Source organism: Salvelinus alpinus, chromosome 39 (genome assembly GCF_045679555.1).
Source record: "Salvelinus alpinus chromosome 39, SLU_Salpinus.1, whole genome shotgun sequence".
Classification (NCBI taxonomy): domain Eukaryota; kingdom Metazoa; phylum Chordata; class Actinopteri; order Salmoniformes; family Salmonidae; genus Salvelinus; species Salvelinus alpinus.
The window spans coordinates 3,601,011-3,623,803 of record NC_092124.1 but is presented as its reverse complement, the minus strand read 5'-3'; the positions used below and the strand labels follow the sequence as shown (position 1 = coordinate 3,623,803).

At 41.7% G+C, this 22,793-nt stretch overlaps 1 protein-coding gene and 1 non-coding gene across 2 annotated transcripts in view; one reads left to right on the top strand and one right to left on the bottom strand.

Moving 5' to 3' along the window:
* Positions 1-2,699: 2,699 nt before the first annotated feature.
* On the bottom strand, positions 2,700-2,781 carry trnas-gcu (transfer RNA serine (anticodon GCU)). The gene has a single exon. It is a non-coding gene; the product is annotated as a tRNA-Ser (tRNA).
* Positions 2,782-7,763: 4,982 nt separating this feature from the next.
* Positions 7,764-22,793, top strand: part of LOC139566925 (programmed cell death protein 4-like) — a 41,347-nt gene continuing 26,317 nt past the window's right edge. The window contains exons 1-2 of the mRNA XM_071388298.1: positions 7,764-8,092; positions 8,209-8,308. Of these exons, the coding sequence (XP_071244399.1) occupies positions 8,263-8,308 (46 nt within the window). The 5' untranslated portion in view covers positions 7,764-8,092; positions 8,209-8,262. The remainder of the gene's footprint in view (positions 8,093-8,208; positions 8,309-22,793) is intronic.

The window sequence follows — 22,793 nt, the reverse complement described above, 5'->3', positions numbered from 1 at the left end:
TGAGACCAGCCACCCGGACAGCTGATGAAACTGTGGGTTTGCACAACCGAAGAATTTATGCACAAACTGTAAGAAACCATCTCAGGGAAGGTCATGAGCGTGCTCATCGTCCTCACCAGGGTCTTGACCTGACTGGATTTCAGCTTCGTAACCTACTTCAGTGGGCAAATACTCACCTTCGATGGCCACTGGCACGCTGGAGAAGTGTGCTCTTCAGGAATGAATCGCGGTTTCAACTGTACCAGGCAGATGGCAGACAGCGTGTTTGGCGTTGTGTGGGCGAGCGGTTTACTGATATCAATGTTGTGAACAGAGTACCCCATGGTGGTGGGGGGGGGGGGGGGGGGGGGTTGGGGGGGTTATGGTGTGGGCAGGCATAAGCTACGGACAATGAACGCAATTGCATTTTTATCGATGGTAATTTGAGTGCACAGAGATACCGTGACGAAATCCTGTGGCCCATTACTGTGCCATTCATCCGCTGCCATCACTTCATGTTTCAGCATGATAATGCACGACCCCACGTCATAAGGATCTTTACGCAATTCCTGGAAGCTGAAAACATCTCAGTTCTTCCATGGCCTGCATACTCACTAAACATGTCACCACCCATTGAGCATGTTTGGGATGCTCTGGATTGACTTGTACGACAGCGTGTTCCAGTTCCCCCCGATATCTAGCAATTTCGCACAGCCATTGAAGAGGAGTGGGACAACATTCCACAGGCCACAATCAACAGCCTGATCAACTCTATGCGAAGGAGATGTGTTGTGCTGCATGAGGCAAATGGTGGTCACACCAGATACGGAATGGTTTTCTGATCCACGGCCCTACCTTTGTTTTTAAGGGATCTGTGACCAACAGATGCATATCTGTATTTCCAGTCATGTGAAATCCATAGATTAGGGCTTAATGAATTCATTTCAATTGACTGATTTCCTTATATGAACAGTAAGTCAGTAAAATCTTTGAAATTGTTGCATGATGCATTTTATATACTTTTTTCAGTGTATAATGAGATTCAGTAGGCTACATCTGTCTGTGCTGCTGTCACATCTGCTCCTGCCACGCCCTCTAGTGCTCATCCGGTGTCTCCTTGACCTGCTGCCACTCCCACAGTGCTCTCTCCCTCCCTCTCTCTGTGTGTGTGTGTGTGTGTGATTGTTTGGGCGGAGACAGGTGTGCTGGAGTCAGAGCAGATCCCCACCAGTCCTGCCACTTCCACACTGCCAGATCGTAATCTCTTCCCAGTCAGTCCATGTTTCTAGCCGTTTGTTCCTGTTGTGCCTGTTTTCCCTTGCCTGATGCTGTTTTCCTCTCCGCTACAGTTCTGCCCGCTCTGACTGGTCCCTGTCTCCAGTCCGACTTCTCGTCAGTCGTGCTACTCTGTCCTGGATTCCCCACTCTACGCTCCCTTGGATTCCCCTCCGGACCTGCTTACCCTGTCCCCATACCTCTCGCTCCAGCCTCTGCCTCCGCACCTGGTTTCCAGCAAACCGCCCGAGCATCCCCTGGCCTGCACTCAATCTTCCCCCCGTGTTTCAATAAATAACTTGGTTACCTCATCCCAGTCTCCTTGTCTAAGTCTGCTGTTGGGTTCACCTGTTCCACTCCGCGTGACAGCTGCCTCCTCAAAAAATGTAATGTAGGCGAGACTGCGAATGTCCTGCAAAATCATCCTGTTGTCCTGCGTTTGAATATTTTAAACGTGGTCACCCTAGGCTCTTTACACAGACAAAGAGACAACAATTACAATTGGACAATATATCTAATAACAGGGCTGAGCTTGCTTTATGCAGGGTTGCATCATGTATGCTTTTGCATCTGTGATTCAAAAGTTATTCATACAGTATGTCATCACTTTTATGTTGATTCATTCATTCCAGTCAATAATTTGAAGGGTAACTATAGGCTCTTATACAACCTAACATATCTCTCTGTTTCATTCTCTGACACTATCTTGGTTTTCTCTCTCTCTCTCTCTCTCTTTGTCTCTCTCGCTCTCTCATATCATCAAAGTCTAGCTTAATCATATCCAATCTTGTCAATCATGTATTTATTTTAAATTAAATGCTTTATTTCAATCCTTCCCTGCCTTGTTTTCAGTGTTTTATGTATTTTAATGTTTTATGTTTTTGTATGAACAAAAAAATATATAGGATGACTATAATTCACTATATATATATAAAGTGGGTAACAGTATGTAAACATTATTAAAGTGACCAGTGTTCAATGACTCTATGGGCAGCAGTCTCTCAGGTGTAGGGTAGAGTACAGGGTGGTAGCCGGCTAGTGACAGTGTCTAAGGTTCAGGGCAGGGTACCGGGCGGAGGCTAGCTAGTGTTTCATGTTTAACAGTCTGATGGCCTGTAGATAGAAGCTGTTTCTCAGTCTCTTGGTCTCAGCTTTGATGCACGTGTACTGTCTCCACTTCCTAGATCAGTGGTTCCCAACCAAGGGTACTGGGCCTATCCACAGGGGGTACTTGAAGACTCATGAGCTTAGTGGTAAAATGCACATGAGGGGGTACTTCAGGGGTACTCTGGTTAGAACAAAATTCAGTTGGTGGTACAGTAACCGGAAAAAGTTGGGGACCACCGTTCTAGATCCTAGCCGGGTGAACAGGCTGTGGTAGGTAGTAGAGAGAACATTTACATGTAATAATTTAGCTACAACAACTACATTAAAATAACTTCCACCGACGAGGATGGGATTCAAACCCAAGTGTACAGAGCGCAATGGATTAGCAGTCCATCGCCTTAACCACTCGGCCACCTCGTCATGTCAGGTGTTTGTTAGGTTGGTTTTTGTTGGGGGTTTTTTTTGCTCCAAGGGGTAAAAGTTCACTTAAAATTAGGTACATGTTGAGGGTTTGATCGAGACTTTTAGAAATAATTTAGCCACACATTCACATTTTAACAGTTAAACCAATATTTTTATATATATTTTTTCTTTTAAGTACTTTTTTATTAGGGGGTAGATCAGCTTTAATATTGCAGATAGATTACTTGTAAACAAACTATAGTTTTGGATAAGTTGGTTAGGACATCTACTTTGTGCATGACACAAGTAATTTTTTCAACAGTTGTTTACAGACAGATTATTTCACTTATAATTCACTGTATCACAATTCCTGTGGGTCAGAAGTTTACATACACTAAGTTGACTGTGCCTTTAAACAGCTTGGAAAATTCCAGAAAATGATGTCATGGCTTTAGAAGCTTCTGATAGGCTAATTGACATCATTTGAGTCAACTGGAGGTGTACCTGTGGATGTATTTCAAAGCCTACCTTCAAACTCAGTGCATCTTTGCTTGACATCATGGAAAAATCTAAAGAAATCAGCCAAGACCTCAGAAAAATAATTGTAGACCTCCACAAGTCTGGTTCATCCTTGGGAGCAATTTCCAAACGCCTGAAGGTACCACGTTCATCTGTACAAACAATAGCATGCAAGTATAAACACCATGGGACCACGCAGCCGTCATACCGCTCAGGAAGGAGACGCGTTCTGTCTCCTAGAGATGAACGTACTTTGGTGCCAAAAGTGCAAATCAATCCCAGAACAACAGCAAAGGACCTTGTGAAGATGCTGGAGGAAACAGGTACAAAAGTATCTATATCCACAGTAAAACGAGTCCTATATTGACATAACCTGAAAGGCTGCTCAGCAAGGAAGAAGCCACTGCTCCAAAACCGCCATAAAAAAGCCAGACTATGGTTTGCAACTGCACATGGGGACGAAGATCGTACTTTTTGGGGAAATGTCCTCTGGTCTGATGAATCAACAATAGAACTGTTTGGCCATAATGACCATCGTTATATTTGGAGGAAAAAGGGGGGCGCTTGCAAGCTGAAGAACACCATGCCAACCGTGAAGCACGGGGGTGGCAGCATCATGTTGTGCGGGTGCTTTGCTGCAGGAGGGACTGGTGCACTTCACAAAATAGATGGCTTCATGAGGAACGAAAATTATGTGGATATATTGAAGCAACATCTCAAGACATCAGTCAGGAAATTGAATCTTGGTCGCAAATGGGTCTTCCAAATGGACAATGACCCCGAGCATACTTCCAAAGTTGTGGCAAAATGGCTAAAGGACAACAAAGTCAAGGTATTGGAGTGGCCATCACAAAGCCCTGACCTCAATCATATAGAAAATTTGTGGGCAGAACTGAAAAAGCGTGTGCGAGCAAGGAGGCCTAGAAACCTGACTCAGTTGCACCGGATCTGTCAGGAAGAATGGGCCAAAATTCACCCAATTTTTTGTGGGAAGCTTGTAGAAGGCTACCCGAAACATTTGACCCAAGTTAAACAATGTCAAGGCAATGCTACCAAATACTAATTGAGTGTATGTAAACTTCTGACCCACTGGGAATGTGATAAAAGAAATAAAGGCTGAAATAAATCATTCTCTACTATTATTCTGACATTTCACATTCTTAAAATAAAGTGGTGATCCTAACTTGACCTAAGACAGGGAATTTTTACTAGGATTAAATGTCGGGAATTGTGAAAAACTGAGTTTAAATGTATTTGGCTAAGATGTATGTAAACTTCCGACTTCAACTGTACCTACACACATAAACATATATATATATATATATATATACACATCTTTTTTTAAAATATATATGTCCTTTATTACCCTCCAACCCTACCACCCCACACCCAATTGGAGCAAACTAGTGATCAACAACGCTTAGGCCTGTATTTCCCAGCTTATACATACTATATACATTAGTATGTATATAGTATGTTAAACCAGTTAAACCAATGTTAACATTTTAACCCAGACCTTTTCTGGACCACATGGGCAAAGTATAGGGGATTTCCTTATCCCTTTATCCCACATTAACTGGATGTCGAGTCTCTCTCTCTCTCTCTCACTCTCACATCAACACCATTAACCCTAGACCCACTCCAATTTGCATACCACCCAAACAGATCCACAGATGATGCAATCTCTATTGCACTCCACACTGCCCTTTCCCACCTGGACAAAAGGAACACTTATGTAAGAATGCTATTCATTGACTACAGCTCAGAGTTCAACACCATAGTGCCCTCAAAGCTCATCACTAAGCTAAGGATCCTTGGACTAAACACCTCCCTCTGCAACTGGATCCTGGACTTCCTGACGGGCCGCCCCCATGTGGTGAGGGTAGGTAGCAACACATCTGCCACGCTGATCCTAAGCACTGGAGCTCCCCAGGGGTGCGTACTCAGTTCCCTCCTGTACTCCCTGTTCACCCACGACTGCATGGCCAGGCATGACTCCAACACCATCATTAAGTTTGCAGACGACACAACAATCACCGACAACGACGAGACAGCCTATAGGGAGGAAGGGTCCTGAGATCCTCAAAAGGTTCTACCGCTGCACCATCGAGAGCATCCTGACTGGTTGCATCCCTGCCTGGTACGGCAATTGCTCGGCCTCTGACCGCAAGGCACTACAGAGGGTAGTGCGTACGGCCCAGTACATCACTGGGGCTAAGCTGCCTGTCATCCAGGACCTCTACACCAGGCGGTGACAGAGGAAGGCCCTAAAAATTGTCAAAGACTCGAGCCACCCCGGTCATAGACTGCTCTCTACTACCGCATGGCAAGCATTACCGGAGTGCCAAGTCTAGGACAAAAAGGCTTCTCAACAGTTTTTACCCCCAAGCCATAAGACTCCTGAACAGGTAATCAAATGGCTATCCAGACTTTCTGCATTGTGTGCCCCCCAACCCCTCTTTTTACACTGCTGCTACTCTCTGTTTATCATATATGCATAGTCACTTTAACTATACATTCATGTACATACTATCTCAATTGGGCCGACCAACCAGTGCTCCCGCACATTGGCTAACCGGGCTATCTGCATTGTGTCCCGCCACCCACCACCCGCCAACCCCTCTTTTACACTACTGCTGCTCTCTGTTCATCATATATGCATAGACACTTTAACCATATCTACATGTACATACTACCTCAATCAGCCTGACTAACCGATGTCTGTATGTAGCCACGCTACTGTTATAGCCTCGGTACTGTATATAGCCTGTCTTTTTACTGTTGTTTTCTTTCTTTACCTACCTATTGTTCACCTAATAGCTTTTTTGCACTATTGGTTAGAGCCTGTAAGTAAGCATTTCACTGTGAGGTCTACACCTGTTGTATTCAGCGCACGTGACAAATGAACTTAGATTTGATTTGATTTGAAAAAAGCTTTCGAGTCAATTTGGCACGAGGGCCTGCTATACAATTTGAAGGATAGTGGTGTTTGGGGAAAAACATACGACGTTATAAAATACATGTACACAAACAACAAGTGTGAGGTTAAAATTGGCAAAAAACACATAGATCTCTTTCCACAGGGCCAGGGGGTGAGACAGAGATGCAGCTTAAGCCCCAGCGTCTTCAATATATATCAACGAATTGGCGAGGGCACTAGAACAGTCTGCAGCACCCGGCCTCCCCCTACTAGAATCTGAAGTCAAATGTCTACTGTTTTCTGATAATCTTGTGTTACTGTCCCTTATCAAGGAGGGCATACAGCAGCACCTAGATCTTCTGCACAGATTCTGTCAGATCTGGGCCCTGACAGTAAATCTTAATGGTGTTCCAAAAAAGGTCCAGCTCCCAGGACCATGAATACAAATTCCATCTAGACACCGTTGCCCTAGAGCATACCTCGGCCTAAACATCAGCGCCACAGGTAACTTCCACAAAGCTGTGAACGATCTGAGCAACAAGGTAAAAAGAGCCTTCTATGCCATCAAAAGGAACATAGAATTCGACATACCAATTAGGATCTGGCTAAAAATACTTAAATCAGTTATAGAACCCATTGCCCTTTATGGTTGTGAGGTCTGGGGTCCGCTCCCCAACCAAGAATTCACAAAATGGGACAAACACCAAATTGAGAATCTGCATGCAGAATTCTGCAAAAATATCCTCAGTGTACAACGAAAAACACCAAATAATAATCCAGAAAAGAGACTTCCACCTAAAAGGAAGCAATTCCCAAACCTTCCAAAAAACAGCAAACTAGAATGCTATTTGGCCCTAAACAGAGAGTACACCGTGTCAGAATACCTGACCACTGTGACTGACCCAAAATTAAGAAAATCTTATCTTATCTTATGTACACAAAATGAGGTGGAAACTGATCTGCACTTCCTAACCTCCTGCCAAATGTTTGACCATATTAGAGACACATATTTCCCTCAAATTACACAGACCCACAAAGAATTCTAAAACAAATCTCCTTTTGATAAACTCCCATATCTATTGGGTGAAATACCACAGTGTGCAATCACAGCAGCAAGATTTGTGACCTGTTGCCACAAGAAAAGGTCAACCAGTGAAGAACAAACACCATTATAAATACAACCTATATTTATGTTTATTTATTTTCCCTTTTGTACTTGAACTATTTGCACATCATTACAACACTGTAGATAGACATAATATGACATCTGAAATGTCTTTATTCTTTTGGAACCTTTGTAAGTGTAAATGTTTACAGGTAATTTCTTATTGTTTATGATCTATTTCACTTGCTTTGGCAATGTAAACATATGCTTCCCATGCCAATAAATCCCTTAAATTGAAATTGAATTGATTGGTCCTTGCAATACCGGTTCCTTGGGACGTCCCTACCGCATTGAAGTTGAAATAAAAAATGGTTCGGGTTAGGTACCGTTATGATTGGGATAACGGTAGGGGTTAATTTGAGAGTTTAAGGTAGGGACGTCCCAAGGATCTCGGATAACACTAACCCCAAATGATTGGCCAGAACAGAAAAGGACTTGCCCCTGTATTAACCACGTGATATTGAGACAGACGTTCCAAAGTTAAAAACAGACTTTGTTTATTTTCTAGGTTGCTGCGGAAAGGTCCGCGGATTATTTTTCTCTTTGCGCATCGTTTTTTTTTCCGTGCTCTTTTTTAGATTTATTCTGAAAGGAGTAGTAGATATATATTAATTTCATTAAAAAAAAGTGTCGAATTTATTTGACATTAATTTTGCTACGGCATTTCATATTTGTTGGGTATTATAGCTGACGTTATATAGCACGAGCAAGCAAGCTGCTTGAGGGTGAGGATTAACGTATTTACAATTTTTGCCATGCATGTGCAAAACATCAATGTTTGCACATTTTGTTTGTTTGTTCACGCTGTTTTGCACGTTTCTGCTATTTGTTTTCGTGACAGGCCAAACGGTGTGGATTGCTATCAAACGGTAAACAACCAGTTCAAGTGAGCGCCATGGCGACCGAAGTGGAGACATGGACCACGGTTCAAAAGCACGATGGTGAGTAATTTGAATAGCATATGCACGAATGCATGCTTATTTCAAGGAAGTAAATCGTTTGGATTGAACGACGAAAACATGTTTGCTCACTTCGCCTATTGTCTCAAAGGGTTGGGCTGCAGTTCCAGCCACACTCCACCATGTGCTCTATTGCTCGAGCACTTGTATTAGAGCGAACCAGTTGGCAATGTAGCTAGATAGATAGCAAGTTAATTCGACAGCCAACTCGAAAATTGCTGGACGACATATTTGACTATGCATTATTTTTTAATGGACCATTGTCTCGCTGGGCACATGTGAAGACGCACACTAATATTTAACCCATTCGAGACTTGTTTTGCATTAACGTACCTTCCTCTTTGGCGAAAGGCTAACGTATCTGGCTAGCCATTTAGATAGCAATATGTAATCAACATACTGTAGTATACCGTTGTTGCGCAATCAACCACTAACAGTTATACACTGTCCTGTCATCTTTCAATTACGGACATTTGCCTACACATTTAGTTGTATTAAAGGGTGTTTTCTGATTTAATGTTACTGCTTTGAAGAACACATTTCCTTTACCTCTAGTCTGGAATGTCCACAAACATTCATGCAACATTGCTTTCATTCATGGCCAATGCTATCGTGTTTTTATTCATAATCTCGGTAATTTGACTAAACGCTATATACCCCGACAAACATCTTTGTTTGCATAAACATTGCGGACGAACTGAATGTATGTTGTCAAACAACACCACGCCCCCTTACCAGACGTGCAATCCGTTGCGTGCAATACCATTTTTATTGGGCTACATGAAAAATACTGCAACGAACATCAATTAACTTTTATGCGTATTTGGTTAAATACAACGTGTGTCATATTGCCCATCATTCATAATGCCAACGTTGAATGACACGGATTCGTAAAGGAGCTCAAATCATCCTCTATCGCATTGACATGAATTTCCCCACTGAGCAAAATGGTCGCATGACGTCTTACATTGGCTGAAGACATACTGTTACATGTGGCTATGGACTTCTACATAATACATGTTTTTCTCCAGCAGAACTCGAGATTAGTAGACACATGCACAACCCTGTGTAACCGATGACTGACTACTCATGCGGAGTTGATAACCAGTGGGAATTTACCACCATACAGTTAGAGGACTCTCTAGATGGATAAAACACGTTTTGTCATGGACACTGACGTTGAGGGCTTCACCATTTTTTTAAAGTAGTCAACTGGGTGGGACTTCCTATGGGTGAAGCAAGGATCACATGATTCCATCTGGGTCATCAGGAGGGATCCGCCAATATCAAATACAATGTTATGTCACATGTGTAACAGTATAACTTTAGACCGTCCCCTCGCCCCGACACGGGCGCGAACCAGGGACCCTCTGCACACATCGACAACTGACACCCACGAAGCGTCGTTACCCATCGCTCCACAAAAGCAGCGGCCCTTGCAGAGCAAGGGGCAACACTACATATTGGTTTCAGAGCAAGTGACGTAACTGATTGAAATGCTACTAGCGCGTACCCGCTAACTAGCTAGCCATTTCACATCCGTTACACTCACCCCCCTTTCAACCTCCTCCTTTTCCGCAGCAACCAGTGATCCGGGTCAACAGCATCAATGTAACAGTATAACTTTACGTCGTCCCCTCGCCCCGACACGGGCGCGAACCAGGGACCCTCTGCACACATCAACAACAGTCGCCCACGAAGCATCGTTATCCATCGCTCCACAAAAGCCGCGGCCCTTGTAGAGCAAGGGGCAACACTACATATTGGTTTCAGAGCAAGTGACGTAACTGATTGAAATGCTACTAGCGCGTACCCGCTAACTAGCTAGCCATTTCACATCCGTTACACATGCACCAAATACAGTTGTATACCTTACAGTGAAATGCTTACTTACGAGCCCCTAACCAACAATGCAGTTAAAAAAAATATATGAATAAGAATAGATTAAACTTGTGAGCCAAATATTCCATAACTGTAGGTGGCAGTAAATCGCCATCCTTGGCTCTATACCTGGTCAAACAACACACTCTGAATGGAAGTATGCACCCTTTCAGTTTGTTTGCCAACTCGTAGTATTAGAAAAATGTACTACTTCAAAATGGAGATGGCCTCAATCGCGCTGCCTGTGTGCTCACAGATGCCATAATGGGACATATACCAAGATGATTTCTTTATCATTCTCTATGTTTACCACATACGACTGGGAAAATATACTTGAACATCCCACCAGCTGGTAGAGACTAGTGGGGAAACTAGTCGATCATCCTTGAGCTCCAAGTGGGAGGTGGAAATGTACCAGTTTGAAGTTGAAAATACCAGTTGGATGCATTCGCGTGCTTTAAATTAATTTGAGAAACACCCAATTAGCTAATGACCAACAAGCTGTGTCAACCATAAACTAAAAGTACAGCTATCAGGCTTGTTAACAAATTATAGTGTTCAAAAACCATATGAATAGATTGCTTTAAAAATAATGTTTTGAGTTGCTTTTATCAAGATAATTTCCTTAGTAGGTAACGTCAGAGGTCACCATGTGGGAGAAGTCGGAGCTCAGCGGCGCTAGACGAGTTAACCACAAGAAAGTACCAGTTGAAGGGCCGTTCAAATAGTTTTTTCCCCCAGTTGTATGTGGTAAACAGTCTGATAGATATCATCTTTATATGTCCCAATGTGGCGTCTGTGAGCGCAAGGGCAGTGCCAGTAACGCAATCTCAATTTTGAAGTAGTATAATTTCTTATCTGCTACTTCTGAGTTGGCAAAAAAACTGAAAGGGTGCGTTGCTTTTATATCTGTTCAAACAAGGTTAGCAATTTACTGCCACCTAAAGTTTTTTGGAATGTGTATAATTCATTGGCTGATGACCAGGATGGAATCATGTGATCCTTCACCCACTTTAAAATGGTGGAAGCCCTCAAGGGCAATGTCCATGTCAAATTTGGTTTCATCTATCTATCTAGAGTTTTATCTATGGTGGGAAATTCCCACTTCCCACTTGGTTACTAACGCAGCATCAAGGTCTTACAAGATTAGTGACGTGGACATGTATAGCTCGCTATATAGACCAATTGAAATACTTGACGTAATGCATGTGCTTGATGTGAAATGGATGACATTTTTGTTTATAGTATATAGATTACTATGGTTTGGAGATCAGGTTGCAATTGTCTCATTTACAGTTCCTACTTGGAAGGATTAAAATAAAATGACTACAATTCACAGTGAAAATATTTACTAATAAACATTAACTCCAACAATTGTTCAGCAGAATTAAACCCAGGGTTTCATCCTTGTGTCACGTGTGTGAAAATACTTACGTTATTGCCAAGTACATACGTTGGAATGTCCCCCCCCCAAAAAAAAGTAGTGTTGGGAAATTAGTGCTTTAAGGCCGTTTAGAATTTTTTTTTTTTCAACAATAAAATCATTATGAAATGTCAATTAAAAAAATTGGAATTACTGTGAAATAATACAATATTTCAGTTGTGTATATATTACTTACTTTTTAAAAACTTGTTATTTTTTCTTATTCCTAAAAGTAATCTAATCTCTGCTCAGGCAGTAGCAACCAAACAGCCAGACAACGTTCTCTGTGCTCCCCATACTGTACTGTCTTTAGTCCTTCTATTTGGCTAGGAATGCTGTAGAGCTGTCTGGCAATCATTTTACTAGTTCTTCAAAGTAGATTGGGCATACTTTTAGGAGTTGTCTTTTTCCCCTCTCTTGATTGTGGTGTTCTTCTCTCATGTGGTCTGTGTGTATCTAACATAGCAGATGTAAAAGTGTACCCAAATCTAACTGCCTGTAGCTCAGGACCTGAAGCAAGGATATGCATATTCTTGATACCATTTGAAAGGAAACACTTTGAAGTTTGTGGAAATGTGAAATGAATGTAAGAGAATAACACATTAGACCTGGTAAAAGATAATACAAACCCAAAAACATGTTTCCAAATTCCCATCTTTGAAATGCAAGAGAAAAGCCATAATATAATATTGCAATTTAGAATTTGGCCACTAGATGACAGCAGTGTCACCTTTATTTAGGTGACAACTTTATTTCATCTTTATTTAACTAGGCAAGTCAGTTAAGAACACATTCTTATTTTCAATGACGGCCTAGGAACGGTGGGTTAACTGACTCGTTCAGGGGCAGAACGACAGATTTTTACCTTGTCAGCTCGGGGGATTCAATCTTGCAAACTTACAGTTAACTAGTCCAACGCTCTAACCTCCTGATTACATTGCACTCCACGAGGAGCCTGCCTGTTACGCGAATGCAGTAGAAGCCAAGGTAAGTTGCTAGCTAGCATTAAACTTATCTTATAAAAAACAATCAATCAATCATAATCACTAGTTAACTACACATGGTTGATGATATTACTAGTTTATCTAGCGTGTCCTGCGTTGCATATAATCGATGCGGTGCGTATCGTTGCTCCAATGTGTACCTAACCATAAACATCAATGCCTTTCTTAAAATCAATACACAGAAGTATATATTTTTAAACCTGCATCCAGGTTAGCAGGCAATATTAACCGGGTGAAATTGTGTCACTTCTCTTGCGTTCTTTGCACGCAGTCAGTGTATATGCAACAGTTTCGGCTGCCTAATTTGCCAGAATTGTACGTAATTATGACATAACATTGAAGGTTGTGCAATGTAACAGGAATATTTAGACTTATGGATGCCACCCGTTAGATAAAATACGGAACGGTTCCGTATTTCACTGAAAGAATAAACGTCTTGTTTTCGAGATGATAGTTTCCGGATTCGACCATATAATGACCTAAGGCACGTATTTCTGTGTGTTATTATGTTATAACTAAGTCTATGATTTGATAGAGCAGTCTGTCTGAGCGATGGTAGGCAGCAGCACGCTCGTAAGCATTCATTCAAACAGCACTTTCCTGCGTTTTGCCAGAAGCTATTCGCTGTGCTTCAAGCCTATCAACTCCCGAGATTAGGCTGGTGTAACCGATGTGTTTCAAACGTCACTCGCTCTGAGACTTGGAGTAGTTATTCCCCTTGCTCTGCATGGGTAACGCTGCTTCGAGGGTGGCTGTTGTCGTTGTGTTCCTGGTTCGAGCCCAGGTAGGAGCGAGGAGAGGGATGGAAGCTATACTGTTACACTGGCAGTACTAAAGTGCCTATAAGAACATCCAATAGTCAAAGGTTAATGAAATACAAATGGTATAGAGAGAAATAGTTCTATAATAACTACAACCGAAAACTTCTTACCAGGGAATATTGAAGACTCATGTTAAAAGGAACCACCAGCTTTCATATGTTCTCATGTTCTGAGCAAGGAACTTAAACGTTAGCTTTCTTATATGGCACATATTGCACTTTTACTTCTCCAACACTTTGTTTTTTCATTATTTAAACCAAATTGAACATGTTTCATTATTTATTTGAGACTAAATTGATTTTATTGATATATTAAGTTAAAATAACTGTTCATTCAGTATTGTTGTAATTGTCATTATTACAAATACATTTAAAAAAATCTGCCTATTAATCGGTATCAGCTTTTTTTGGTCCTCCAATAAATCGGTATCGGCGTTGAAAAATCATAATCGGTCGACCTCTAGTGCAAAGGTCCAGATTGATCCAGTGAAGCGTTGCAATACTGCACAGTATTTTGTATCAAGTCCGCCCAAATGTGCCGAATTGGTCAATTGATACATTTTCAAGTACATAACTATAGAGAACATATACAAATGATCTGGTAATACAAAATGTAAGTTTACACACTCCCAGGAATGTCATGCATGATGGATCATTAGCTTATACACAACATTTCACACATCTAGATGGCCGAGCGGGGTGGGTGAGGAGCAAGAGACGGCAGGGGTTCAAACTGTAGAACCCAGTAACTACATTTTGAATATAAAAATGGATTTTATCAAACAAAACTATGCTACATTTTATCTCTGGGACCCTCAGGATGACAAATCAGAGCAAGAATACTGAATCGAACTATATATATATTTTTTGTTGTGCACTCAAAAAATAGCATGGTATTTTTTCACTGTAATAGCTACTGTAGATTAACAAGATTTTAAGCTTTCTGTCCATATGAGACATGTCTATGTCCTGGAAAGTTTGCTGTTACTTACGTCATTCTAGTCATGTTAGTGCACGTTAGCATCAACCGTCCCGGTATAGGGACACCAATCCCGTAGAGGTTTTAATGAAAACTACAACTCCCTTCAGCCCAGCGTCCCACATACAGTACCAGTCAAAAGTTTGGACAAACCTACTGATTCCATAATAATAATGAAGACATCAAAACTATATTAAATAACACATTTAGAATCATGTATTAAGCAGTGTTAAACAAATCAAAATATATTTGATATTCTTCAAAGTGCCCCCCCCCTAGATATGTGAGGCAAGGAATGTGCACTTTAATGGTTTACTCCATGCTTGAGTCATAGTTGTTTCCCATACTGGTGAATACATCTGCACATATGGGCTGTTGCTCTTTTTATATGAACTCTGTTGGCCCTAGTCTACTCGAGGAAGGCCTGTCGCGCTTGATTAAATAGCTCAGCTGCTGTGGTGGTGGTAACACTCCCTGTCAAAGACGCCTTTGTGTGTGGGTTGGAGGAGAAACCCTCCCACAAACAGAGGCCTATGTGCTTCTATTGAGTTCAACACAACTGTCAGTTTAATAATTTCACCCCTGAAATGCTGCATTGTCCACACCACTGGTGACATGTCTTGCATAGGCATACATATAGCCTAGCAGCAGCTGGAACAAATTGCATTTGAATTATTTGTTGTATACTTGTTTGTGAGTTGACATTCTGATTATACCTGCTTTGGCATGTCTTTTTAAAAGTGTGATTATCTGATACAAGTGTAGCATGTAACCCATCTTTTGAATGGAGCATCAACTTACCTATAGAGTATTTACATGATAGGCTGCAGTGTTTATTTTAGCGGCGTTGTAGGGTACTTCCTGTCCAGAACATTTTATATAGATAGTAGACCATAGGTAAATATAGGCTGATAAGTAGAGTATAATGAAGCGTGCACTACACTGAAATGTCAAGCCGGATTTGTTTATGGCCTACTGACTACACATAATGTAGTTAATTTTTTTAAAGGTCCCCTCGGCCGATTAATTTCAAATAAGGACCGAAAAACAAACCCAGCTGGGAACAGGTATATGGCCAGTACAAAATGGCACCCTATTCCCTATCACCCTATGCTATTTGGGATGCAGCTCATTGGCTCTTTTAGTGCAAACAATTATTTACTTAAAACAAGGACGTGGCAATTAAGGGAGGCCAAAAACAACACTTTTAAAATGCTTAATTCAATAATAGACCTAATGGGAAATTGTCCAATATCTTCCCAGTTAAGCTTATTCTTCCCAGTCAGCTCTGTAGCTAACTCGTCTTTCTGTCTGGCCCTTAGTGACAGTTGAACCCCCCCCCAGGACAAAACCACCAACCAACCACACCCCTCTATCTCCCTCCTTAACCCAACTGTAACAACACACCAAAAAAGTCTGATTGTCCCGGATTAAGCCCCATAGTGCTTGTTCGTGTTCAGCAGGGCACATTGTATAAAGACATGTAGCAACAGAAAACAATTTGTCTTGTAGGTCCAGGTAGTAGCACCTCCCCTTTACACCCGGTTTGGAGACAAATTCTCCACACCGAACACAGCCTTGTCAGACAGCAGTTTGGGACTGCATTTCAACATGTGAAGGCCCCCTCCCTTGCCTTGGCTTTAGGGTTGCAAAACTTTGGTAGCTTAACCAAAATGCCCAGGTTTTCTATAAATCCTGGTTGGAGGATACCTGGATTTCTTACCTATTCCTTTCTGATTCTGTTAATCTTCCAACCAGGATTTTGGGGAATTTCGAGAAAGAATTTTTAAAAAAACTACTTTGCGTCCATTACCCCACTGACGCCAATCTGTATGGCTGTGAGTGACCTTACTGAACTGCCACCTCACACCAAGCAGCCATTAGAACTGGGTAAATTCTCCCAGCTCTCTGAAAACTTTGCTCCACTGACTCCCAGGGCCGAACCTCTCTCCACTTCCAAGCCAGTGCCAGGCCTAAACAGTGTACACACACACTAGGAATGTGACAAATGAAGAACAATTTTGCTTAACATTTAAACTGGCAATTTTATACCTTTTTTCCCATTTTAAAATGCTGAGAATGTTTTTTTTATTTTTTATCCCACGTCAATTCACAATGCAGAATAATGGTTCTATTACATATGCATGACCACTAAGGCCGGGAAAGGAAGTTATCTACCTCAGTCAAATACCCTTGAATGCACTTCAGCTACTACGTGTTTGTTTGTCTGCAAGGGCACTCTACGGCTTTTTAAATGACGACACGAAACCTTCACTGGAGATGGTTTCGAAGCGCCACTGAACGGGCATTTTACTTGTCTGTAAAGGAATGTCGCTTCTGAAGCGGGACGAACACGTCCATCACTGGGCGACCAGAACTGTCAATCAAATAATCTTGAGCTGCCTGCGGGCAGCTAGACTGCTGCCTGCTCGCCGACCACTATTTCCTAAAAAAGTAATTTTTAAAGTTAAATACTGTGTTACCAAGTCATTTAGTAGAAAGAGAACCTTTTCCATTAGGAATCGACTCATAAAGCCATATTTGAACAAGATAAGTTTTACTGGGGGAGATCAGGTAATGTAATTATGTGCACGAGCACAAATCACCACATCTGTAATTTTAGTCCCGTCCGATTCTGCTATGTCAGTAATTTTTACTTGGCAGGAAGGTTATCCCAGTCTTAAAAACCTACTGTTTTTCGGCAAACTCCCAGGTCTTCTGATGGTACTTATCCTGTGCGAATCGTCAACCCTGTGTATTGAGGGATATTATAGTTAAACAGGTGCTGCACCCAGTTTGGGTAAGAACACGGGAACAAATTGATGCTTAAAACAAATTGCTATGCACGTAGCCTACAGGTAAATTATCCCTTTTGTCAAATATGGTCTTTCCTAGTGCCATACTTATCTTTTAAAAGATTAAGTGGATGATATCGTACCAATAAATTGCCAAATACGTCAGGTTAAAGTTCATGGTTCTTATTGATATGCATTATGACTTTTTCTGAACTGAATTAGGCCAATATTAGGCTATCCCTAGAAATGTGGACATCCCTGCTGTTATTGTGAAGTGGAAACGTCTAGGAGCAACAACGGCTCAGCCGCAAAGTGGTAGGCCAAACAAGCTCACAGAACTGGACCGCGTAGTGCATTAACATCGTCTGTCCTCAATTGCAACACTCACCACCGAGTTCCAAACTGCCTCTTGAAGCAAAGTTTGGACAAGAACTGTTTGTCTGGAGTGATGAATCATGCTTCACCATCTGACAGTCCGACGGCCGACTCTGGGTTTGCCGGATGCCAGGAGAATGCTACCTGCTCGCATGCATAGTGCCAACTGTAAAGTTCGGTGGAGGAGGAATAATGGTCTGCGACTGTTTTTTATTGTTCGGGCTAGGCCCCTTAGTTCCAGTGACGGGAAATCTTAACGCTACAATATACAATGACATTCTGTGCTTCTAACTTTGTGGCAACAGTTTGGTGAAGGCCCTTTCCTGTTTCAGCATGACAATGCCCCCGTATACAAAGTGACGTTCATACAGAAATGGTTTGTCAAGATCGGTGTGGAAGAACTTGACTGGCCTGCAGAGCCCTGACCTCCACTTCATTGAACACCCGGATGAATAAGGAGACGCTGACTGCGAGCCAGGCCTAGTCGCCCAACATCAGTGCCCAACTTAACTAATGTTCGTGGCTGAATGGAAGCAAGTCTCCGCAGCAATGTGCTAACATCTCGTGGAAAGCCTTGACAGAAGCGTGGAGGCTGTATAGCAGCAAAGAGGGGACCAACTCCATCTCAATGCCCACGATTTTGGAATGAGATGTTTGACGAACAGTGGTCCATATACTTTAGGCCTTGTAGTGTATCTTCCTGCCTGAAAGAGATTCCAGGCTTCATCATAATGGTCAATTGAATGTTTGGTAAAACTAATCCTGTCGGACCTGCTCGGTTAATAACTACATAACCGACTTTCTTAGTTCCCCTACTTCCGTGAAACAAACACGCACATCTTTCATAGCGCACTAGAGAGGGACTGAAAGAGGGGAGGGGCACAGTATAGGCAGGTCTGAATCGGAACCGTGTACTAGGCCCATCTATCAGCCATCAAAAAGCTGTATCTCACAATGGGATGCTTTATTTTCTTGCTTGCAATGTCTCGCAACGTCAGAAAAGCAGGGCCTATCGTCAATGAAATGGCTAGGATAAATCACATTTTATGAACAGGCATAGACTTTACAGTGAAATGCTTACTTACAAGCCCTTAACCAACAATGCAGTTTTAAGTGAAATGTAACAAATAAAAGTAACATAATTAAAAAGCAACAGGAAAATAACAATAGAGAGGCGAAATACAGGGGGTACTGGTACAGAGTCAATGTGCGGGGGCACTGGTTCGTCGAGGTAATATATACACTACCGTTCAAAAGTTTGGGGTCACTTAGAAATGTCCTTGTTTTTGAAATAAAATCACTTTTTTTTTGGTCCATCAGATTGATCAGAAATACAATGTACACATGAATGTTGTAAATGACTATTGTAGGTGTAAACGGCAGATATATATTTTTTAAATAATACATTTAATGGAATATCTACATAGGCGTACTGAGGTCCATGATCAGCAACCATCACTCCTGTGTTCCAATGGCACGTTGTGTTAGCTAATCCAAGTTTATCATTGAGTATTGGCGCATCAGCATTTGTGGGTTCGATTACAGGCTCAAAATGGCTAGAAACAAAGCACTTTCTTCTGAAACTCGTCAGTCTATTCTTGTTCTGAGAAATGAAGGTTATTCCATGCGAGAAATTGCCAAGAAACTGAAGATCTCGTACAGCGCTGTGTACTACTCCCTTCACAGAACAGCGCAAACTGGCTCTAACCAGAAAGAGTAGAGGCCCCGGTGCTCAACTGAGCAAGAGGACAAGTACATTAGCGTGTGTAGTTTGAGAAACAGACGCCTCACAAGTCCTCAACTGGCAGCTTCATTAAATAGTACCCGCAAAACACCAGTCTCAACGTCAACAGTGAAGAGGCGACTCCAGGATGCTGGGCTTCTAGGCAGAGTTGCAGAGAAAAAGCCATATCTATGTTCAGTGTCTGTTCTTTTGCCCGTCTTAATCTTTTCTTCTTATTAGCCAGTCAGATATGGCTTTTTCTTTGCAACTCTGCCCAGAAGGCCAGCATCCCAGAGTCGTCTCCTCACTGTTGACTTTGAGACTGGTGTTTTGCGGGTAGATGCCTTCTGATAGTGTCTGAAGGTCACAACACTCAAAACCGGTTTTGACACACACACACACACACACACACACACACGTGTCTCCTGAAGAGGAGACCTTACAGTTTATCATAACATAATTGATTAACCCTTTAAAAGCTATAAGGCCTTCGTTTAACTTTCAGGTAGAATCTGTTAAGAAGCCTCTTGAACCTAGTCTTTGCGCTCTGGTACCGCTTGCTGTGCATTAGCAGAGGGAACAGTCTGACTAGGATGGCTGGAGTCTTTGACAAATTTTAGGGGCTTCCTCTGACACCACCTGGTATAGAGGTCCTGGATGGCAGGAAGCTTGGCCCCGGTGATGTACTGGACCGTACGCACGACCCTCTGTCGTGCCTTGCGGTCGGAGGCCGAGCAGTTGCCATACCAGGCAGTGATGCAACCAGGCAGTGATGCTCTCGATGGTGCAGCTGTAAAACCTTTTGAGGATCTGAGTACCCATGCCAAATCTTTTCAGTCTCCCTAGGGGGAATAGGCTTTGTCGTGCCCTCTTCACGACTGTCTTAGTGGGTTTGGACTAGGGATGCACTGATATGACATTTTTGCAGGATATTTTCCTTGCCAAAAACCTGACACGGATACCGATATATTTTTTTAAAAAGCGTCATTTTTAGCATTCTGCCACTGTGTTAGATATGCTGCGTTGGGCCAAAACACCTTTGTTCACAGCCAGTTGCAGCGTGTGTGCCATGCATGGCAAACTGGCGACTCTGAATTCTTCCAAAGCCTTTGTCATGTTAGTGGTTCTTCCTTTAAAAGTTTTCAGCTTTTGCTGCGAACGTTAGTGGTAGATGGTGGCATTCTGTCATTGCACCACACTATCACAAGGGGGAGATCAGCGTTCTATCGGTAGTCTAAACTGTGGCACAAATTGACTACAAATTAATGGCGGTGTTTTCAGTCTGTCTTTAACTTGGTCAAAACATTTATTTATTAATCTGCTCATGTTGTTCAATTATTTTCCGTTCCTCCTGAAAGCCCTAGTATTAAAAACAGTCTGTCGCCCACACGCACTTTAAAATTTGTACAATAAAGCATATTGAAGATAGAAGCTGCCCCGCAATGAGTTCCAAGAGCCGATCTGTTACCAACTATTATTATTGATATTGTTTTTTAAAACTTTATTACATATTGGATCACAAAAAAGATTACTTTTACATTACCATGTAGTTTACCAATTAAATGGACTGACAGGAATGTGGACATACTCGGTATACATGTTCCGAAATAAATGCATTTTGGGAAATGTATACCGAGTCAAAACAGTCATGCGTTCTCTCCGTCGACCACACGCACTTTAAACGTTTGGATAATATTGAATTTAAAGGCTGACATTGGTGGATTTTAATACTTCTGACAGACAAAATTCTCGCTCCACCCTTAACTTTTGGGCTTTTAAACATTGCCTTTGCGGATCGCTCATCTTCAACCATCAGTAAGTCGATGGCTTGAATAGTCTCGCTGGAAATGGAATACAATGTAAAAATGTGCAGCATACAATAAAGACCAGCTGTCAATTTTATTTAAGCATTATGTTTTAGCATCATTAGGCCTACTTTACAATATTGCAGCCTACTATACCTGTTCATTTTCCTGGGCTTTCGCGTTCGGTGTAACTCAAGCGAATAGCACTGTCCGAGACCATAATCCCCAAGTCTATCAGTATTTAACCGACATGGCTCATTTCTCTTCTCTGTGCTGGAGTTCTTTTAGAAAACAATGCATTTGGTGAACTCGGTAAGAGTCTATTGTCCTAATAGCCCATCAAGGGTGCATGGCTTCTTTTGTATTCTTAAAACTTCTTCAGGATAGGGTCTTTTTTCTCCATTTCTGCCTGACTGACGTGCCCAAAGTAAACTGACTGTTGCGCAGGCCCTGAAGCCAGGATATGCATATAATTGGTACCAATGGAAAGAAAACATTTCTACTTCAACGTGTTAAAATGATATAGGAGACTATAACACAATAGATATGGTATGAGAAAATCCAAAGAAAAACCAAGCGGAAATTATTACTTCTGAAGATTTTCAAAAAGTTAGTGAAAATTTAATCGCTATTTGTTAAATTTATGAAACCTGTGCCGGGGAAAGAATATTTTGATGTGGGGAGCCGTCCTCAAACAATAGCATGGCATGTTTTCGCTGTAAAGCCTACTGTAAAAATCGGACAGTGCAGGTAGATTAACAAGAATTTAAGCTTTTAACTGATAGAAGACACTTGTATGTACATAAATGTTTAATATCCATAATTTTTATGGTTATTTATTTGAATTGCGCACCCTCCAGTTTCGCCGGAAGTTGTCCCGCTAAGCGGGACGCCTAGCCTTAAGAAGCATCTGGATTGCTCATAACGAATTACTATGGGAATAAATATCACTGAATGACAGACATATTGGATCAAAGTAGGCTAATGAAGGCAACATTGTTGCTTACTGGAACACCCAAAGTCATCAAATTGTTACAATAGGATTTGAAGCAATAGCCTACCTGTGTGTGGTCAACTATTTCAGCACCATTTCACGCTGCTCTGAGACAAGCATGGGGACTGGTCTTGATAAATCAATGAGATTTTTGTTTTCACTGAATCTCCGTTTGGGTATTGGTTAGCCTACAATTAGGGTGTGGAAATGTTATGATTATTTTGCTCTTCACTTGCAGTCACTTAGTAGCCTACTCCCGACCGGTCACGTTGTACAGCGCCATATTTTCCTAACACCCTAATATTAATAATATTAAGCCACATTTCTTAATCAATCCCATATACTATGTTCTTACAAAAAAGGTTTTAAATTCTCTATTACAGACCATATTAAAAACAGTCAAATGCTTCTTAAAGATGCCCACTGGTGGTAAAACTAGCATTAATTGTAACAATTACTGACACTTAAATTACGTGCCATAGAATTCTGCAGCAGCCCGCAAGCTGTGCTGCATTACAACACAACTTTTAAAGGAAGAAAAACTGTACATGCATTATCACGTAACACAGCGTGTACTTTGTTCTTGGGGATTTTCCATATTTCAAATGTCATTGAAATGGCAGCAGCGGTATGAGAACCAGCACATTCTTGTGCATGCAACTCACTGC